The sequence below is a fragment of the Mesoplodon densirostris genome, chromosome 17, assembly GCF_025265405.1.
Source record: "Mesoplodon densirostris isolate mMesDen1 chromosome 17, mMesDen1 primary haplotype, whole genome shotgun sequence".
Classification (NCBI taxonomy): Eukaryota; Metazoa; Chordata; class Mammalia; order Artiodactyla; family Ziphiidae; genus Mesoplodon; species Mesoplodon densirostris.
Window position 1 is genome coordinate 50,351,547 of NC_082677.1, and position 21,564 is coordinate 50,373,110.

Genomic DNA, 21,564 nt, shown 5'->3' on the forward strand with positions numbered 1-21,564 from the left:
CTGGATCCCACCTACTGTTCCATCTCTAACAGAATTTTGTGTCAACTTCTGTCACCACACTAACTCCCAAAACTGTGTGCCTAGCTGGGACCTTTCTTTTGAACTTCAATCTCACATAGTGAGCAACGGACATCTCACAGCTACTTCACGCTCAGTACGGCCAGAACTAAACTTAATCATCGTTCCAACAAAGCACTGTTTCTCCTCCAGTTCTTTCTCTTTAAGTAAATGGCATCACCACCTAGAAACTCCAGAAATATTTTTACATTCTACCTTCTCTTTCAGCCTTCATAACCAACTAATTAACAATTCCTGACAATTCTACTTCCTTAATATTTCTTTTATGCCAAACACTGCTACTACCCTTGTTGCATCCCCCATGAACACTTCAGACGACTCCAATAACTGCCTCACTGGTCCCTCTGATCTAGTCTCCCCACCCTCTAGTGGATCTGCCTTTCCAGCACCCGAGTAACTTTAATAAAATACAAGTCTGATCATAGTCTTTTGCTTAAAATCTTTCATATTTCCAACTTACCAGACACAATCTGAAAATGGCTGCATGACATTTAAGGTCCATGATCCTGTTCTCTCCTCTTGCCCCATTCAGCCAGTCCACTCTAGCCAAAGCTGACCGCTTGTGCTTTTGTAACGATGCCATTCTCCCTGCCTGCACATGCATCTTCAGTCAGTGCTGCATCCTTACTCCACCGGGCTCCACTATACCTTGCACACCCCTATCAATCCTTAGGGCACTGGACATGCCTGCTACACATAACTTTCTTTACGGTGGGGACTGTGTCTCATCATTTTGTTCTCAGGACCTAACAGAATGCCTGCTATAAACTGAATTTACTGAATTAAGAAGTATATAAATGAATCTGTGTACATCTACATCTTTTAACAAAATATGAGGCATGACTAGCCTCAAATAAGTTTGGATGGGAAGTATGAATCCTAACATTCATATTAGGATTTTAATGTTACTATTAAAAATTATGCAGCTATGAAATTTGGAGCGCTTTAGAAGATCTGGAAATCAGATAGTGAAAGACAGTTTGAGCTGGGTAAAAACTGCTTTTGGTAAGAAAGGCATACTTTTAAGCGGGTGGGGGTAAGAAAGTACTGTTTTAAATGCAAAAAACAAAAGCAAAAAACAAAAAGCAAAAAAAAATCTGACAAGCAAAGTCTACATCAGAGTCAAAACCAATTTAACTAACTTTTAAAAGTCAAGAAGGGAAAACACAGAATTGTATCAAAATGATACCTTGACAACAAATAAAAACTGTCTTCATTATGTGAAATAAAAAAGAAGCAGGAGAGAAAGAAACATCTTCAAGAAAAAGGAAAGTGACAGCCACACATTCAGGAGGAGCAAGAGAGAAACAACAAAGAAAAGGGAGGAACTGACGTGAAAGAGCATCTGGAGCAGAGGCACAGAAATGGTCAAAAGGAAAAGAAAAAGTCCCCATTTCTCACCTGCCCTCACACTCCCATCACCGCAAACCCTCAAGGCTTCATCTCTTCTTCTGTGCCCTGCAAACTGCTGCCTAAGACCTGGAAGTTTCACTCCCTGCCCTGCCCCCACCCATGGCACTCTGACTACCTCTGCATAAAGGCATCCCATTGCTCCTTCCTCTCTGATCTCACTGATTGTCTAGAGGTTTCATTTCCTTGGATATGAAGTATTTCTTAATAAATTGATGAGTTCCCTGAAAACTAATGAAATTCATTTGGACCTACACATTTTCCTGTTTGCACCTGATACTTACAACTACAGCTATCATTCATTGAGCACACGTGCATTTATTAACTCTTTGAATCCTCACTACTACCTACGAGATAGGCATTATCCCCATTTCATAGATGACAAAACTGAGGCAGAGAGAGGTTAAACAACGTTCGCAGCATCACACAGCTAGTATTTTTAATGGCAAGTGTTTGAACTCAGGCAGTTTAACTCTACTTCCCATATTCATCACTATACCCTGTTTCCTGACAGGTCAGTACTTGATGGAAAACAATATTAATTACTTGAGCTATGTGCTTTTCTTCTACTTTTCTTTTCAAGATCCCTTTTTGACTCTGCATCTTTTAACTCTGTTAATCATGCTAAAAATCCACTGTCTTAAGAATGCCTGATATCTTATTTCTTTAACACTCATTCATCCTGATGTTTTAAAACAGCCTAAGAATCAGTTGTTCTTGATTGTGCAGTATCTTTTAAATTGACTATAGTTTATTATTCAAAATCTGCATACCTGTGTGAAAGGTTTCTCTGGGTCTTTATTTTCCTTCCTAATGTTGAACCTAAGCTGAGTGATTACTGTAGTACAGTGGGACTCACCCACACACAGAATGGAATTCTTATAACAAAAGTATACTTGATTCCTTCATATCCCCATATCCTAACTTAACAATGTAGTTTTCCTCAACCTCCCCTAATTAAGCATAAGAAATCAGAATTAGAGACCATGCTCTTTACCTGGAGAAACTTATATGGAAAAGATGAGCCTGTTTGTTTTAAGTTGAAGAAAGAAGCTAGTAGAGAAGGTACAGTTAAGGACACTGGAGAGAAAACGACTAAGGGGAAAAGGTTCCCAAGAGGAGATAAGGACATTTGAAGGTGGCTGATTTAAGAGGCTGAGGAACTTCACAAAACCTCTACTGCTCTATGAAACAGGAAGCAAGTGAACTGCTGAGAATAAGGTGAGAAGAACCTGACAGTAATGATAAAGGACAGTGGTGAACTTATGAAGAGCCACCATGAAATGTACAAAATAAACAGATCAGGAACACAGCCTCTATCTGGCTGCTATTTCCAAGTAGTAAAGTAAGTATTTACATGATATCTTACGTATGCATATAAAGAAGTTTTCAAGGCACAATTTTAAGGTATCCATTTAGTAAAAAGACAATATACATGAATCATTTATGATAAAGGAAATCATTTCAGAATGTCTGTATTTAGAAAAAAACAAATGCACTAAATTATTTATGATAAAGGTACCATTTTAAAATATGTTTATATTTTTACCCATTCTTTTGTTAGAAATACTAACTACACATACTATATAGAAAAATACATATATAAAGTAACATTATAGTCTTGAAATATAGAAATGCTTAAATAGAACAGAGTACCTTAAGAACAGTTTGTTCTACTTCAATACACGTTTCTATAACACCAATTAGATTATACGCCTCTGGTAAATATGGGAGTGATATCAGAACAATGCAGAATTGGTTCATATGTAATTTTTTTCCTAGGCAAAGGGAGCCAGGATAGCAAGAGTACAGTTAACCTTAGGTGGAAAAGGCAAAAGCTCTCAGCTCAGCTGCTGCACAACCAGGAGCACTTCTAGCTCTATTTCAAGAAAAATTAAAATGTATACCTGTACCCAGAGGGAGGGATGTGTCCCCAGCTTTTCGTGGCTCTTGGCTTGTAGTAATTTGCACTTCCTCTTGTGCCCACCTTAATAGCAGCTCACTGGCTCAGAGTTCCACTTCCATCTGCAATGGCTCAGTGCCCGCAAGCCACCATTTCCCCTCTACTGCTTTTGTACATTTTTAACAGCCCCTGTAACAGACTCCAAGCCACTGAACTCCCTTCCTATGCTTTCCAAGTACCCCCCACTGAGGTACCAATTATTGACTTCGTTAGCACTCCAATTATAAAGTTGCCTAAAGTTTTCCTGATCTAGCTCAAACCTATTTTTACCCATAGACTCTGTTATTTTCAGTGTGCAATTTTATTAAAAGCAAGGCATTTTAGCAATGCAAACATATGTATTAAAGCCCAAACACCTGTAGGTTATGCATCTAAGTGGATCTTAGTGACTTACCTTTGGAAGTTTGATAGGGGGCTCTTTGGATTCCTCCTCTTCATCACTATCTGATTCTCCACTCTGCACAGAGTTCTTAGATGCAGCTGCCAATGATGTTTCCTTTTTCTGCCATTCCAGAACGCAATGGCGTACATTGCAATAAATATTAAATGCTGAAGGATTGCTATGTAGTTTGATATCTGGTATGATTACTGTATTCTCCAAGTTTTCAGACTGAAATACAGGATATAATATTTCAATTTTATATTCCTTTCCATCATCATCAATTCTCTTTTTTTTTAAATTAAATATTAGACAGGTTAGATGATTTGTAGAAGTCACATAGGTGACACAGCAATAACCAACCTGATAAGGGCTGGAAAGACACCAGCAAAAAACTCATCAGGACTACCCTTTTACCCCACAATAGGAAAAGAGCCAACAAAGCTTAACTGCTGGATTCAAAGGATATTCATTTGTTGCTTTTCTAAGGGACACCAGATGTACTGCAGAGTCTCAAAGGCCTACCACAAATGTTGAATTACATTTTGATTTCTTTCAAAAGTAGATATAGGGCCTTAAACAGAAATTAGGACTAAAAAAAAAAAAAAACTAAACCCTTAACTTTAGTCAATTCTAATTTCATTCTCATTCAAATAATGGTAATGCTAAGAAAACTACAGATTATGGGCATATGCTTTCTGAAAGCTCTCTCTTAGCTATCTGTCTTAATAGGTACTACAAATCACATGTTTGGTACTTTAATTGTTAAAACTAAATGCTCAGGACTTCCCTGGTGGCGCAGTGGTAAAGAATCTGCCTGCCAAGGCAGGGGACACGGGTTCAATCCCTGGTCCGGGAAGATCCCACATGCCGCGGAGCAATTAAGCCCATGCGCCACAACTACTGAAGCCCACGTGCTCTAGGGCCCACGTGCTGCAACTACTGAAGCCCGCATGCCTAGAGCCCATGCTCCGCAATAAGAGAAGCCACCGCAATGGGAAGCTGTACACCGCAAAGAAGACCGCAGCTAGAGAAAGCCCGTGCACAGCAACGAAGACCCAACACAGCCAAACAAACAAACAAACAAAAAACAACTAAATACTCAATTTCTATTTTGGTCCACCATTTTATTCATCAGACTCCAACCACATTTTTGAGATAAACATTTACATCATAAATATACAGAACTAGTTTAAGATAGTCTACAAATGCAAATTCCAACAATTAGAGTATGTCCAACAAGTATCCAAGATAAATAAAATGACACTTTGAGTACCAAGAACATTTAGTCTCAAAATTCTACCCTTCTTCCATAAATAATTAGGAAAAACATGGAGTACTTCTTGTTAAGTCAAAGTATACTAAAGTTAACCAACATATAACATGTAAATATGTCTTCCAGAGATATTAAAAACAAATATTAATAATTCAAATCCAACAATACTCTTGAAAAGATGATACATCAAGATCAAATCAAAAACAAGGATGTACAACAATGGAAAAGCAATCCAAAATCCATACCAACAAAAGTAAGAGAAAAAAAAAAAAAGACACTGTAAATAAACATGGACGAAGCATTTGACAAAAATCAAATACCCATTCATGACAAAAGCCTAAGTAAATTAGGAACAGAAGAGAATTCCAAAACTGGATTAAGGCTACGTATGAAAAACACACAGCTAACATAGTAAAAGACTGAGTGCCTTCACCCTAGATTGCAAACAAGGGCAAGATATCTACTCTCAGCAATCAGACTCAACATTGTGCTAGATATGCTATCCAGTGCAGTAACCCAAGAAAAAGAAATAAAAGGTATAGTTAGAAAGAAAAAGTTATCTCCTAGAAATCAAATGTGTTTATTTGTAGGAGACATAAAAAAGAATCTTAAGTCTGCAAAAAAAGTCACCAGTAATAATGTGTGGATTTAGCAAAGTCACAGGGTACCAAATAAATCTATAAAAATGAATAATATATCTATATCCTAGGAGTAAACAATCAAAATATGTAGTTTTAAAATTAGTAGCAGTAAAGGTACAGACTGGGAGAAAATGTTTGCAAACCACGTATCTGACAAATGACTAGCATCCAGCATATATAAAGAATTCTCAAAACTCAGAGAGTAGAAAACAAACAAGCAAGCAGCCCAATTAGAAAATGGGCAAAAGACATGAACAGACATGTCACTGAAGAAGATATACAGAAGGCAGATAAGCACATGAAAAAAAGTTCAATATCATGAGCCATTAGGGAAATACAAATTAAAATAAAATGAGATTAGTACACACCTATCAGAAAGGCTTGAGTTAAAAATAGTGACACCGACAAATACTGGTGAAGATGTGGAGAAACTGGATCTCTCATACATTGCTGACGGGAATGTAAAATGATACAGAGACTAGAAAAAGTACAGCTTTTTCTTAGAAAATTAAACATGTACTTACAGTATAATCCAGCAATTGCACTCTTAGGCATTTATACCAGAGAAATGAAAACTTATGTTCATACAAACACCAGCACATGAACATTCATAGAAGCTTTATTCAAAATAATCAAAACTGGAAACAACTCAGATGTCATTTAATGAATGAAGGGTTAAGCAAACTGTGGTATATCCATGCCATGGAATGCTTACTCAGCAATAAAAGGTGCAAGCTTGGTATATGCAACAACTTGGATGAATCTCAAAATTAGGCTAAGTGGAAAATAACCAGTCCCAAAAGGTTACATACTGCATGAGTCCATTTATATAACATTCTTGAAATGACAAATTACACAGATGGAGAACAGATTTGTAGTTTGCAGAGGCTAGGGAGAGGGTGAGGTTTGGAGATGTCTTTGTTTATATAAAAGTAGTACAATGGACCCTTCTGATGGAACTGTTCTACATCTTCACTGTAGTAATGGTCACAAACACCCACACATGACAAAACTGCCTAAAACTAAATACACACAAATGAGTGCATGTAAAACTGGTGAAATCTAAATAAGATCTGTAGGCTGTATCAATGTTGATTTCCTAGTAGTGATATTTACTATAGCTATGCTATACCTTACCAATGGGAGAAAATGGGTAAAGGGTACACAGGATCTCTCTGTATTATTTCCTACAACTGCGTTTACATTACAATCTCAAAATTAAAACAAAATTTTTAAATAACAGCATTTACAATAACATCGAAAATATATAATTATTAGTTAAATTTAATAAAATTATGTACAATCTCTCACTGAAAACCAAAATAATGTTGCTGAGAGAAATTAAAGAAGACAAATAAATGGAGAGAGAGAGACCATGTTCATCAATGAGAAGATTCCATATCATTAAAATGGCAATTCTTCCCCAAACCTATATTCAGTGAAATCCCAATAAAAATTCCAGAGGCTTTCTAAAAATGGAAATTTACAAGTTGATTCTAAAATTTATATATAGAAACGTAAAGAACCTAAATTAACTATAGCAATTTTTTTAAAAAAGACCACAGTTAAAAACATATGACCTATTTCAAAACTACTGTAATGAAGACAGTACAGTACTGGTATAAAGGTAAACATATAGATTAATTAAACAAAATAAATTCCAGAAATAGGCTTAAACAAATAGTCACCTGTTTTTTTACAAAGATGCCAGGATGATTCAATGGGAAAAGATGTCTTTTTAAGAAATGATACTGGATCAACTGAATACCAACATGTGAAAAAATGAACATCAACCTTTATCTCATACCATACACAAAAATGAACTTGAAATGGATCACAGACCTACATGTAACAACTAAAACTATAAAATCTGTAGAAGAAAATATAGAAGAAAATCTATGTGACCTTTGGGTAGACAAAGACTTAGAACACATGAATCATAAAAAAAAAATCAATTCATTAAATTTATAAAACTTAAAAACCTTTGCTCTCATAAAGCACTCTACAAAAACAAAAAAGGCAAACCATAGAAGAGGAGAAATTATTTGCAACACAGCTGACAAAGGAATCTAAAATGTATAAATATCTAAAATGTATAAAGTACTCTGAGAATTCAATAAGAAGACAATTATAAAAAGGGGAAACGAGTTGAAGAGATTTCACAATAAAAAGACATAACTGGTGAAAGGCACATCACATGATGATTATGATGCTCACAACATTAGTCATGAGAGAAAAGCACAGTAAAACACCAGTGAGATACCCCTATATACTTACCAGAATGACTAAAATTCCGTGTAACGTGCTTACAGAGTGAAAAACAGTGATATCTTTTCAGGAGTATTTTTTTTCCTAGCATACAAACTTTGACCATAATTATTCCCTAGGAAATAATTTTAACTGCTTTAAAATCATTCATTTTCATCTATGATTCTAAATGCCCCTTTCTTTTACAAAAGAATAAAATTAATGTATTTAAAAAAAAGAATGACTACAATTTGAAAAGCTAACAAGATCATGTGTTTGCAAAGATGTGAAGCAACTGGACTTCTCATACACTACTGGTGGAACAGTAAAATGGAATAATCACTTTGGAAACAGTTCTCAGTTTCTCAAAAAGCTGAACATTCATCTACTATGCCACCTGTGAAGAAGAGTTAACACTGAGTTAACACTGCTTACTTTCTCCAAGGGAACCATCACTGCCCCCTGGCCAGTACTTAGGAATGTGGTCTTTAGAGTTTCCTTTATATTAGGTATTGATGATTTTGTTACATACTCCTAGAGCAACCATACTCACTGGCTTGTCCGACTGCTTTGCAGAAACATCATGACTGACGATGTGAACCCATGTTTCACTTGCTATGGCTGGCTGCATATTAGGATGTGTCTATGTGACCAGATCCCCATAAAAGTCTCAGATCCTGAGACTCAAACGGGCTTCCCTGGACAGAAACATTCCACACATATTCATGCAGTTCACCACCGGAGAGAAAGCACGTCCTGTGTCTCACACGAGGAAGGACCAGGAGGCCTAGGCCATTACTCCCTAACCACCAACACATTTATTTTTCCTGCTGTTTACTCTGTACTTTTTGTTGTAATGAATCGTAGCCATTAGTATAAATTGCTTTCGAGTCTTATGAGTCCTTCTGGCAAATCATCGAAGAAAACATCACTTAATCCTCCCACTCCTAGGTATTTACCCTCCCCCAAAAACAAAAATTTATACCCACACAAAGACTAGTACACAAATTGTTCATAGCAGTTTTATTTGCAAGGAACAGAAATTGGAAACAACACCAACATGTCCATCAACAGATGAACAGATTAACAAACTGGGATATACCCAAACAATGGGATACTAATCAGAAAAAAAAAGGAAAGACTATTAATATATACAACTACATCAACACAACTCAAAATCATTATGCTGAGGGAAAGAAGCCAGATACAATAGTAGAGCCAGTATGATCTCATTTATATGAAATTCTAGAATATGAAAAATAATCTATAATGACAGAAAGTATACCTGTGGTTGTGTACAGCTAGGGCTGTAAGGAGGGATGGAATGCAGCAGAGGATGAGGAAAGCCTTGGGGATGATGGAAAATTTCTAAACCTTGATTGTATCTTTCAAAACTCACTGAATTGTACACTTTATATCCCTGTCTCAGGTTCTACTATTAAGGAACCTGATCTAAGACAGATACATTTGGTAGCAGGATGCTGAGGAAGTTTCCTGGGTAATGGATTTTACTTCTCTTATAAGGAAGTGAAGTCTTTTGCTGGAGAGCAGAATTTATCAGAAGTCTGAGGAGAGTGGCAAAGGTCTGAAATAGCCACAGGAAAACTGGAAGAACTATCTGACCAGAAAAAACAAGAAGATAGTCTGGCTATGGATGGTCCATTTGATACTGGTAATCATGAAACTGTACTGGTATCAATAAACTCTTGTTTAACTCCTTTTAGCAGTACACGGTACTCACCTGCAGGGAAAGAGGGAAAGATGGCTGGATCTGTACAGGACTGAGTTTTGTCAGATAAATCCAACAAATGTACATGAGGGAAAGGAAGATGCAGTAGGCAGAATAATGGCCTCCAAAAATATCTACCCCCTAATCCCTAGAACCTGAGAATATGTCATTTTACATGGCAAAAGGGAGCCTGCAGATAACGATTAAATTAAGAATTTTGAGATGGGGGATTTTATGGATTATCTAGGTAGGCCCAAAGTAATCCCAAGGGTCCTTATAAATGGGAGAGGGTGGCAAGATGGAAGGAAGCACAACCCCAGGAATGCAGGCAGGTTCTAGAAGCCGAACAAGGCAAGGCAACGAATTCTCTTCTAGAGCCTCCAGGAAGAAGATAGTCTTGCTGACACTTTGATTTTAGCCCAGTGAGATCCATTTTAGATTTCAGACTTCCAGAACCATAAGATAATTTGTATTGTTTTAAGCCATAAAGTTTGTGTAATTTGTTACAGCAGCCATAAAGAACTAATACAGGAGATTAAGCAAGAATTTTTCTAAAAATACTGTAGTACCTATACTGGATAAGAAGGAAAGTAAATGAAGGAGATGGCTAATGGAGAAATAGAGGGGTCAATGACAGCAATAAAGGAGATGAAGAAGTATAGCTAAATGGCATTTTAAAAATAACTTTTATAAAAAGAGAGTGGATAAAAAATACTCCAAAAACAGTAATAGAGAGCAAAGAGACTAACACCACCATTTTATGAGCAGTAAATGTTTCTTACTCATCTTTGCATCCCAAATACCAAGCACAAGGCCTGCACAGAGTCACTGTGCAATTAAAGTCTGAGGTGTAAATGAAGTTTTTTTATATCAGTCTTATCACAAGCTGCTCCTAAAAAAGCAGATATAAAACCTGAAGGCCAACAGAAGAAAGATGAATTATGAAGGGAGCAAAGCTAGTTAGAGACAGAACTGAAGTGGAAGAAAGAGCTTGACTTCCCATATCTTCCTGGATATCACATGCCACCACTTTTAGGAAAATCAACAAATGAAACCTTAAAAAGGGCTTTAAAAGATTTTCAATATTCCCATATTCCAACTCTGCACACAGAACCAAAAAGTGGAAAAGGGGTAGAAGTTGTAAATCTGAATGACTATTTGCTTGTTAAAGGTTTTCACATATCAAGTATAGTAAGAATGCTTTCCACTTCCCTCTTCTGTCCCCAAAACAGTAGTACGACATGATATAGTGAACATATATTATTTATCTGCCCACCCAGCAACACTTCCCTTAGGGCAACCAGCCCTCCCATTCCACATAGCCTTCTAATCAGGGTGCTCACCTATAGTCCATCACAAGGTTACAAACATAGCTCGGTCTAACCAATCAAAGTACCCCATCTTCCAGGTCAAAGTGAATGATGCAGGTCAATCAAAAACCCCATCCAAGATTTTCTGCCACAACTAATAGAAGAAATCGCCTTTTGCTTAAAGAAAATAAAGCTGGAGCTGCCAGCAGCCTTAGTCCTCAGCCACAGGCAATAAACCCACACTCAGAGGAAAAGAGAAGCAAGATTTGATGACATTATTATAATCCCTGGGTCCAACTGATCAATTCCATCCCTTATACTTCTATTTTTGGTTCACTACTTTAAAGTAGATTTCTCTCAGTTACAAGAGCAAAAATACTCATTACAAAGTGCAGGAAACAATTGTCTCTAGAACTTAAATGATATACAACCCAAGCTAAGTGACTGTTTCTATAACCAAAAGTGGAGCTCTTCAGAAATCACAAGTATGATTGCTCTCTTCCTCCTGTCTAAGTTTCTTACTACTGTTCATTAGAAAAGAGATTCTCTTATAAAAAGCGGTATCTGGTCCCTGAAAATGTTTAAGAAAAAACTAGATGGATTTTATAGAGAAGATATCTGCATTGGGTAGAAGAACAGATCCTTGATCCCTAATTCAAATATTCTCTATTGCCTTTTTTTTTGTACAGCCACCAACAATCTAAAGAAGCTCAGAACAGTCAAAAGTTTATAGATGCACCAAGATATTCTCTAATTCATAATGTATGCATAGGTATGAGACAAACCCAAATCCAAGTCCCAACTCACAGGCCAATTTTACTCAGTTTCCAGTACATGTAATCAGAGTGAAAAAAGAGAAGAGAAATAGATATCTTCCCCCAAAGGACTGATCAAAGAAAACAAAAATAAATAATAAATAATTTTCAGCACCCAGGTAATAACTTCCAGGTTGCTGGTCAAAAAAAATGCCAAAAAGATGAAACTTAACAGTGTGACCAAATAATAAGGGTTTTTTAAAAATTACTTTAGCACACAGAAAATGGTTTGCTAATTATACTCATACCTTATTTTTTTTATTGAGGTATCGTTGATGTACAATATTACACAAGTTTCAGGTGTACAACACAGTGATTCACAATTTTTAAAGGTTATATTCCACTTATAGTTATTATAAAATATTGGCTATATTCCCTGTATTGTACTATATATCCTTGCAGCTTGTTTATTTTATACATAGTAGTTTGTACCTCTTACCTCTTACCAAAATTAAAATTACCTTTTTAATTCTGGCATTTTTATTCAAATTAATAAAAAAGTGCTTAATCGCTATAAATTGCTAACAGTTTTACCTTGCTTCTTGTCTTCACTTTTGATTTGCTCTTCTGTTTTCTTTTCAACTTCTTCTTATTTAAAATTTTCTTATTCCTAAAAATGTAAGAAAAAAAAGGAGAATAAAAGAATTATGGAAGTTCATATTTTAGAACATATAAAGGTATTAAAAATAGGTACTTCCAAAATAAATGAATAATTCTTGTATAAACTTTCTATGAAACAATATACTCTAGATGTACATATAAGATACTAACATACAATATAGCTATTGACATGACAGCAAAATACTGGATAGCTAAGAAATACACATTAAATTATTTTTTAAATGTGAATTCTGCAAATACTTTTATAAAATTTAAAAATTGTAAAAAGCCATCAAATGAAATTTTTAAAACTTTATTTAACAGTGGGGCTGCTAATAAATACCAGTTATGTTCCTTTCCCAGAAAAATCTACTCTTTTTTTTTTTTTTTTTTTTTTTTCTTTTTGCTGTATGCGGGCCTCTCACTGTTGTGGCCTCTCCCGTTGCGGAGCACAGGCTCCGGATGCGCAGGCCCAGCGGCCATGGCTCACGGGCCCAGCCGCTCCGCGGCATATGGGATCCTCCCAGACCAGGGCACGAACCCGTATCCCCTGCATCGGCAGGCGGACTCTTAACCACTGCGCCACCAGGGAGGCCCGAAAAATCTACTCTTTGTAGTAGTCAGGGCTACAGTGCAAAAAGGGTCAGGAGTCCATTTTTACTAAATTACTACAGGAAAACCCCAACTCATACACTTCTCATACCCAGCAGCCAGTTTTTCATAACATCACAGCCCTAAGACCAAATTATTCTTTAAGCAAAAGGAAGCCCCTGAATGACTTTGAGAAAAGAAAGTTTTTAATGTGGCAAAGAATAAGAATTAATGGAAGAAACCCAAACCGAGGAAAATGTATTTTCATCTCATTTAATATTTTTTTACATCTACCATGCTGAAGTGCACACTGCTAGGTACTAAAGACATAAGATGAAAAGGACACTTGTTTTCCTCAAGGAGCTCAGAGACCTGAATGAAAAGCATAGTTTAATGATCCAGCAAAAGGATGCTACTGCTATAACAAAGATAAAAGGTGAAGAGGAGGAGGAGGAGGAAGAGGAAGAGGGAAGGATTTGAGGAGGAGGAGGAGAAGGGAGAGACTCTAGATGCTACAGAGGTCAGGTCCTTAACACTTGGTAACTAATGTAGTGGAAGCTGTGACCAAATAAAAAAGTCATAAGGCTAGGTCACTTGGAGGTAGGGATGTCATTCACAAAACAGGGAAGTCAAGGGGAAGAATTAGTTTGCAAAAGGAAAAAATGAGTTCGATTTTGAAAATGTTTGACTTCAAGACACTAAAATGTCAACAAAATACACATGAACAAGCATATGAAAAATTTATCCTTGACACTACCTTCAGCTTCATACTTTAAACTAAAAAAATCACAAAATCTTATCAAATATATCTTGTAAACAGTTCTTGAATCTATCTACATCACCTCTATTGCTGATATGCTAACAATGTAAGTAACCCCTACCTCCTGCCTGGACCACTGCGAAAGCTTCATAAAAAAGCTTCATTTCTGCACATCCATGTCTGCCCCTCTTCAATCCATTTTTCATATAAGCCCTCAAGTCAACTTTTTAAAAAACAAATGAATAGGTAATTCTCCCACTACAAACTCTATTAATATATTCTCAATTCTCTTAGATAAAGACCAAAAGCACTGACGTGGTTTAGAAGATCCTCTACCAAGATCTGACCTCCACCAGTCTCTCCCACCTCGTTTTGCATCCTTCTCCAACTTGTTCATCACATTCCAGCCACAAGGACTATTCGTTCCGTTGTTTGAACCTGCTAATAAGCTCCTTAGCAGCTTTCTCTTAGGGGCTTTTTCTCCCTCTTCCTGGAATTCTATCCCACATCTCTTGCTAACCCCTATTCATCTTTGAGGTCCCAGTATAAGTGTCACTTACTCAGGAGTGTCCCAGACTAGGCTAGTTTCCCTAACAGCCGTTCTCATTTCATCGTATACTTGTGTCTCATTGTGTAACCTACAACTGTATGTTTGGAATTACTTGTTTAATGCATCACTCTCACCAAGCTGTAAGCTCCAAGAGTGCAGAAGCCATATCATTCTTGTTCACTGCTCAAGACTCTGTGCTCAGAAAAGTACCTGAAACAAAGTACTCAACAGTACTTTGAGAGACAGAGAAAATGGGAGCAAGGAGAGAGGACAGGGAGAAGAGAAGGAAGTTCAGAGCTATAGCTACCAGCCTTACTTAGAGAGGAAAATAAGCAGAGGGCCAAGGATGGACCCATAGATACATCAATACATTTAAAGGATATCTAGCCAGAAATGTCCATTAAGGAATTACCCATGGGAGTATTTTACTCAGATCTTGGTGCAAAGGAGGTAATGAAAATCATGTATGTAGATGGGATTTCCCCAAGCTACAAAAGAAAAGAGAAAGAGAGTAACAGTATCAAATGCTACACATGAACAGATATACCTCCTCACACAATCTATTCAACTATGAGCAAAAAATATTTATTTCAACATTTTCCCTTTCAGCACCTGCATTAGTGCCTGACACATCATGGATGTTCAAGAAATATCAGGTGAATAAACAAGTTGATGAAAAGCATTGAGTATTTTTCATGTGTGGTTTAGGAAACCAACTTTCCTTTATACTAAAGTTTACTTAAGTGAAATCAGTTATTTGAGCAAAAGGAATATGTAAATGCTAAAAGGTTAGCCCTTTCTATACAATTTAGAAAAGCATGAAGGTTCATTCAAAACCAATCTTCAGAGAAACAGAATATATAAATATAAATTAAGATGAATTTCCTGAAGCCTACTTAACACGGACTTAAATTTTCCAAAGCATATACTAATACTTTTGTCTGTTTTGTTTAACAGACCTTCTTAAAGTTCAAATGACTTTATACATATTCCTAAAATATTTATTTTTATGCATTTGGCATTTAATTAGTTTTGGCACAATTTTAATGAATCTGGACCCACCAAATCCTGCGTACAGATTAGCTGAAAAATCAGCTTTCCCCAAATCCCCACAAATTGATTTTACTGTGTTTTTTGTTGATTTGGCTGTTTTAGAAGTAGAGAGTTATCCAAGAGAGCTAGTAATAAGCTAAAAATTATACGTAGAAAATCTGTATTCAACATTAGAAAATAAAAATGCTGTTTTTTAGTAATATAATATCCCACTATATGACTGCATTTCAGAACTAAGCTTAAATAAACGTTTCATGGTATTTGAGGATGGAGAGATAAAAGAAAAACTCTAGAAACAAGTCTTACACATTAACATTTCACTGTGGAATTTCTGATGATTTAGGACTTTAAATCCTAAATCAATAGGGGCTTAATAAAGAATGTCTGGAATTGGTCCTATAACATTTTTAGTCTTCTCATAAAAAAAACCTCATACCCATGAGATTTGAAAGAATTATGGGTGGTAATGAAAGGCAAAGGTTATTAACATGCTCTAAATATTTATTTTAAAATATTTACTTTAAAAATTCCAAAGAAGAAATTCTCTTAATAGCTACCACTGTTTAGTAAAACCAAATACTTCTGCAATAAGAACAAATGAATTTTGCAAGTTGTTCTGTGATATAGATCATTAGTTTCTATATCAACTTATTACTGAGTCTATTTTCTAACAGAACAAAAATTAGCCATAATTTAATTTAAAACTTCTCTGACTCTAAATCTGTTTCTTCATTTGCAAAATAAAGAGATAAAAGAGATTATCTCTGAGGTCCCTTCCAACTCTAAAATGCTAGTATTTAAATAACTCAAAATTCAAAGAACTTACGGAATAAGAGGGTTTCAGTCTTTTGTTCAATTTCCCTTAGAAATGAGAAATGAAAAATTCCTGAGTCTATGATCTAAGACAGGAATAGGCAAATTTATTTCTGTAAAGGGACAGATAATAGATATTTTATACATTGTGGGCCATAAGATTTCTGTTGCAATTACTCATCTGTTAGCATGAAAGCAGCCATAGACAACACAAAAACAGATGAATGTGGCTGTATTACAATCCGATTGTAATTTCTGGATATTGAAATTTGAATTTCATACAATTTTCATGTGTCACAAAATATTTTTCTCCTTTTATTTATTTATTTATATAGCTATTTATGTATGTATATTTATGTATGTATGTATTTTTAAAATGTAAGAACCATCCTTAGTTCACAGGCCATACAAAAAAAGGAACTGAGTTGGATTTGGTCTGTGGATCATAGTTTGTTGACCCTTGACCTAGAGTATATTTTGATAAACAGGCTCATATCAGAAGGAAAAAAATATTAATATGCAACACAGATAAAAATATTCAGAATATCACTATGCTTATATCAATAAGCACCCTTAAAATTATCTGCTTTCTTTCTGCAAAGATAAACTCCTGACTTTCACTTTTATTTTACTAAAGTAAGATACCAGATAGGAGCAACCATTGTTTTTCCTTCAAAAACTAGACTAATATCGAAAGGTCTGGAAGCAACTGAGGACTGGATGAAGTAAAAATCCAGAGATGGAAGAGCACGTCCAAGGTGAGCGGAGATCACTGGCATTTTCTTGCATGAGGGCATTTGCAGAGTTTGGGTACAAGTGAGGATTGAGCTCACTAAAGGAAACCAAAAACTCGGGTGCTTTACAGATGTCTGCATGGACTGGAATGACAGACTGGAATCTAGAAACGCTCTGAATATGTGGCCAGGACATCTAATAGTACATCTGCTTAGTGATGGGGCACTGAAGAAAGATAGGGAAGCTGGGCCAAAAGGGCAGGGTCGATTTCCCATAGTTGCCCAGTTTTAGAAGACAGAATCTCAGTAGATGGAGGAATCGACTTTATCTCTGATTTGGACTGAGGTAGCCAACACCTCACGCTATCTGTCTAACACAATAAAGAACAAACCTTTCTGGAAGAAAATATCATCTGAAATAAATTAACTGTTCTCTTACACATAATGTTAGGCATAAAATAAACATATTAAGAGACATCCAAAGAAGCAAAATAATGTGATAGACAGATAATCAAGAGAAAACCAGACAATCAGACAGACTCAAGATAACCCAGACACTGATATTAGGAGGCAAGGACCTGACACAGATGCAAAGTTGAACAAAATGGATGAAATGATGTAATTTTCAACAAAAAAAAATTTTTTTAAAGCCAAGTGTATTTCCTGGAACAGAAAAATCAATATCTGAAATTAAGAACTTGTCAGAAGACTCTAAGAGCAGAATAGACCAGAGGAAAACAGAATCCACTGACTTGCAGACAGGCCAAGAAAAAATATCCAAACTCCCCCACAGAGAAAATAATGTGATGAACAAAAAAGAGAGTATGAAACATGTAGGACACAGTCAAATCATCTTATGTACATATTCATGTAATTGTAATCTCAGAAAGAGAGAGGAAATGACAACAGAACAAAAGCAACAGGTGAGGAAATAATTGATGATAATTTTACAAAAGTAAGGAAAGAAGTCAACCCAGAGATTCAAGAAATTTAGGGAACTCTCAAGCAGGAAAATGCAAAGAAAACCACACCTAGGCACACCAAATGCTTGGCACAGTCAAACTGCTGAAACAAAGGATAGAAAGAAAATTTTAAAAGCAGCCAGAGAAGAAAAGATACATTTGAAGAAACAGTAAGATTGATCCCTTCTATTCTTTGTGTTGAAAGTGCTGAGGGGTGGAGAATAGGGGGGATTAGCAACCTAGAATTGTATCTATCTATCAAATATATCCTTTAAAAATGAAGACAGGGCCTTCCCTGATGGTCCAAGTGGTTAAGACTTTGCCTTCCAATGCAGGGGGTAAGGGTTTGATCCCTGGTTGGGGAGCTAAGATCCCACATGTCTCGTGGCCAAAAAACCAAAACATAAAAACAGAAGCAATATTGTAACAAATTCAATAAAGACTTTAAAAATGGTTCACATCAAAAAAAAATTTTAAATGAAGACAAAAATAGAGATAATTTTAGATCCACAAAAGTTGACATAATTCCTTGTCAATATACCAACACTACAAGAAATACCAAAGAAAGGTCTTCCTTTAAAAATTGCTATGTCAAAATTTTAAATGAAAGAACACAGACTAAAAGTAAAAGGATTGCAGGAGATATATCTTGTACACACTCACTGGCCTCCCAAAAAAAGCTGGTGTGGCTGTATTAATATTTGACAAAGTAATTTTTAAGGCTAGAAGTGTTATTAGAGATAAGCAGAACATTTCATAATGCTAAAAGGGTCAATTCAACAGGAAGACACAAAAATTCTAAATGTGAATGCATCTAATAACAACAGCATAGCTTCAACATATATAAAGCAAAACTGAGAGAAGTAAAAAAATAAAAGACAAATCCACAGTCAAAAAAATCAGATTTTAACACACTTCTATCTAACTGATATAACAAGTAGAGGACAAAACAGCATGGATGCAGGAAAATGTAATAACATGATTAATCAACTTGATCTAACTGACATACATAGAAAACCACATCCAACAACTGCAGAATACACATTCTTTTTTAAGGCAGATAGAATATTTACCAAAATAGATGATATGCTGGACAACAGACCAAGTCTCAAGATATTTCCAAGGACAATGATCACAGAAAAATTAAACTATAAACCAACAACAGAAAGAAAACTAAGAAATTCTCAAACATTTAAAAATCTAAAAAAACAGATTTCTAAATAACCTATGGGTCAAAGAGCTATAATAGAGACTTACAATGGAAATCAGAAAATATTTTCAATGGAATAAAAATTAAGTATGACATATCAAAACTTGTGGCATGTCGCTGAAGCGGTACTTTGGGGAAATATATAGCTTTCCGCATACAAATGCATACAATGAAAAAAGAAAGCTTGAAAGTAAATGATGTAGGCTTACAACTTAAGCTAGAAAGAAGGGAGCAAATTCAATGTAAAGAATGTAGAAGGAGATGGGACTTCCCTGATGGTCCAGTGGCTAAGACTCCATGCTCCCAATGCAGGAGCCCAGGTTCAATCCCTGGTGAGGGAACTAGATCCCACGTGCCGCAACTAAGAGTTTGAATGCCGCAACTAAAGAGTCCACATGCTGCAACTAAAGATCCTGCATGCCGCAACTAAGTATCCCACATGCCACAACTAAGACCCAGCACAGCCAAATAAATAAATAAATCTTAAAAATAAAAAAAAGAAAGTAGAAGGAGAGAAATAAAAATAAGAGCAGATATCAATGAAACAGAAAGCAGACATTCAATAGAGGAAATCAAGGAGTCAAAATGGATTCTCTGAAAAGATTAATAGACCTAATAAACCTCTAGAAAGATTGGTCAGGAAAAAATAGAACCACAAGTTACCCATATGAGAAATAAATTAGAAAGGGGACATAATTACATACACTGCCCATAAATTTCACAACTTAAATAAAAGGACAAATCCCTTGTAAAAATATAACTTCTTGACACTAAACAAGGAAAAAACACAATATCTGAGTAGTCATATCTGTTAAAGAAATTTAATCCCTAGTCAAAACCTTCCCACAAAAAAAAAAAAAAACTCTAGACTCAGATGGCTTTACCAGAGAATTCCTTCAAACACTTAAAGAATTCACTGGTACAGTCTTTCAAACAATATCAGTCTTAGACTAACTCTTCCAGAGAATATAAAAAGGAGAAACATTTCCCAACTCATTTTGTGAGGTTAGAATAATTCTGATACCAAAGTCTGAAAGGGATATTTCAAACTAAGAAAATTTCAGGCCAGTATCTCCCATGAACATAGAAACAAAAATACTACATAGGCAAAAAGTAGAAACAACCGAAATGTTCATGAACTGATGAATGGATTAAACAACGTGTGGCACATCCATATAACAGAATATTATTCAGCCATAAAAAAGAATGCAGTAGACACATGCTACAATATGGATAAACCTTGAAAACATTATGCTAAGTGAAAGAAGCAAAGTCCACAAAAGATCACAGATGGTATGATTCCATTTATATGAATGTCCAGATAGGCAAATCCATAGAAACAGGAAGCTTATTACTGGTTGCTAGGGGCTGACGGAAAGGAGACAGAGAGTGACTACAAGAGGATACGAGATTTATTTTGGGGGTGAATAAAAATGTCCTGGTTGCACAAAGTTGTGAATATATTAAAAATAACTGAATGATATACTTTGAAAAGGTCTATTTTATGGTATGTGAATTTCATATCTCAATATAAAAATTATGAGGAAAAAAAGCCATTGACCTAAAAATAATTTCAGTGTCCATCAACATATAAAAAGGATAATAAATAAAATGCAAAATTTATTTTTAAATGTTTCCCCTTATTCTGAATAAGAGGAATAAGCAGAAAAATATTATTTCAACAGAAGCAGAAACGTTATTTTATAAAACTCAACAATCATTTGTGATGAAATGCCTCATTAAGTAGGAAAAGAAGAGAAGCTACTTAATCTAATTAAGATTATCAACAAAAACCCTACAGCTAACATTATACTTAATTATACTAGATGATGAAAAATTAAATACTCCCACTAAGAATGGGAAAAAACACAAGAACTTACATTGTCACCACTTCTATTTAATACTGCACAGGAAGTCAGTAAGTCAAGCAAAAGAAATAAAAGTCATAATGGTTGTAAAGGAAAAAGTAAAGCATTTTTATTTGTAGACAACATAACCATATTTATGGGAAATGCAAAATAATCCACAAATGAAGAATTAATAAATAAATTATCAAGGTCAGTAAATAGAAGACCAATTTTTAAAAATCAACTCATTTATAAAACACCATACGTAAACTGAAGTTTTTCTATAGAAGCCAGACATTTCTCCTGTGTAATTAATGTAATGATACTCTCACTGTGTTCATGCAACACTGAATAAATGAGGGAGGGATAGTAGTCTGATTACTAAGTAGAAAACTTTTATTTACTTAACCTAGGCTGATAATTAGTAATAAGAAGAGAGATTTTAACAGTTCAAGTTGATCTAGGAGAGAGAGGCAAACAATTTCCTATATATCTTCAGTCCCTTCATTTTATTTGGAAGTCTTTAGGTTGGGGATAGGAATGGGAGGGTGTGGGAGTGGTAAGGACTATAAATAAAGTTACCTTGGCAGTGGGCA

At 35.5% G+C, this 21,564-nt stretch overlaps 1 protein-coding gene across 6 annotated transcripts in view; it reads right to left on the minus strand.

Moving 5' to 3' along the window:
* Positions 1 to 21,564, minus strand: part of MYCBP2 (MYC binding protein 2) — a 269,886-nt gene that overhangs the window by 231,511 nt on the left and 16,811 nt on the right. For all 6 annotated transcript variants that reach the window (XM_060080239.1, XM_060080242.1, XM_060080241.1 and 3 more), the window contains exons 2-3: positions 12,383 to 12,458; positions 3,846 to 4,061 (exon numbers count right to left, since the gene is read on the minus strand). In XM_060080239.1, the coding sequence (XP_059936222.1) occupies positions 3,846 to 4,061; positions 12,383 to 12,458 (292 nt within the window). The remainder of the gene's footprint in view (positions 1 to 3,845; positions 4,062 to 12,382; positions 12,459 to 21,564) is intronic.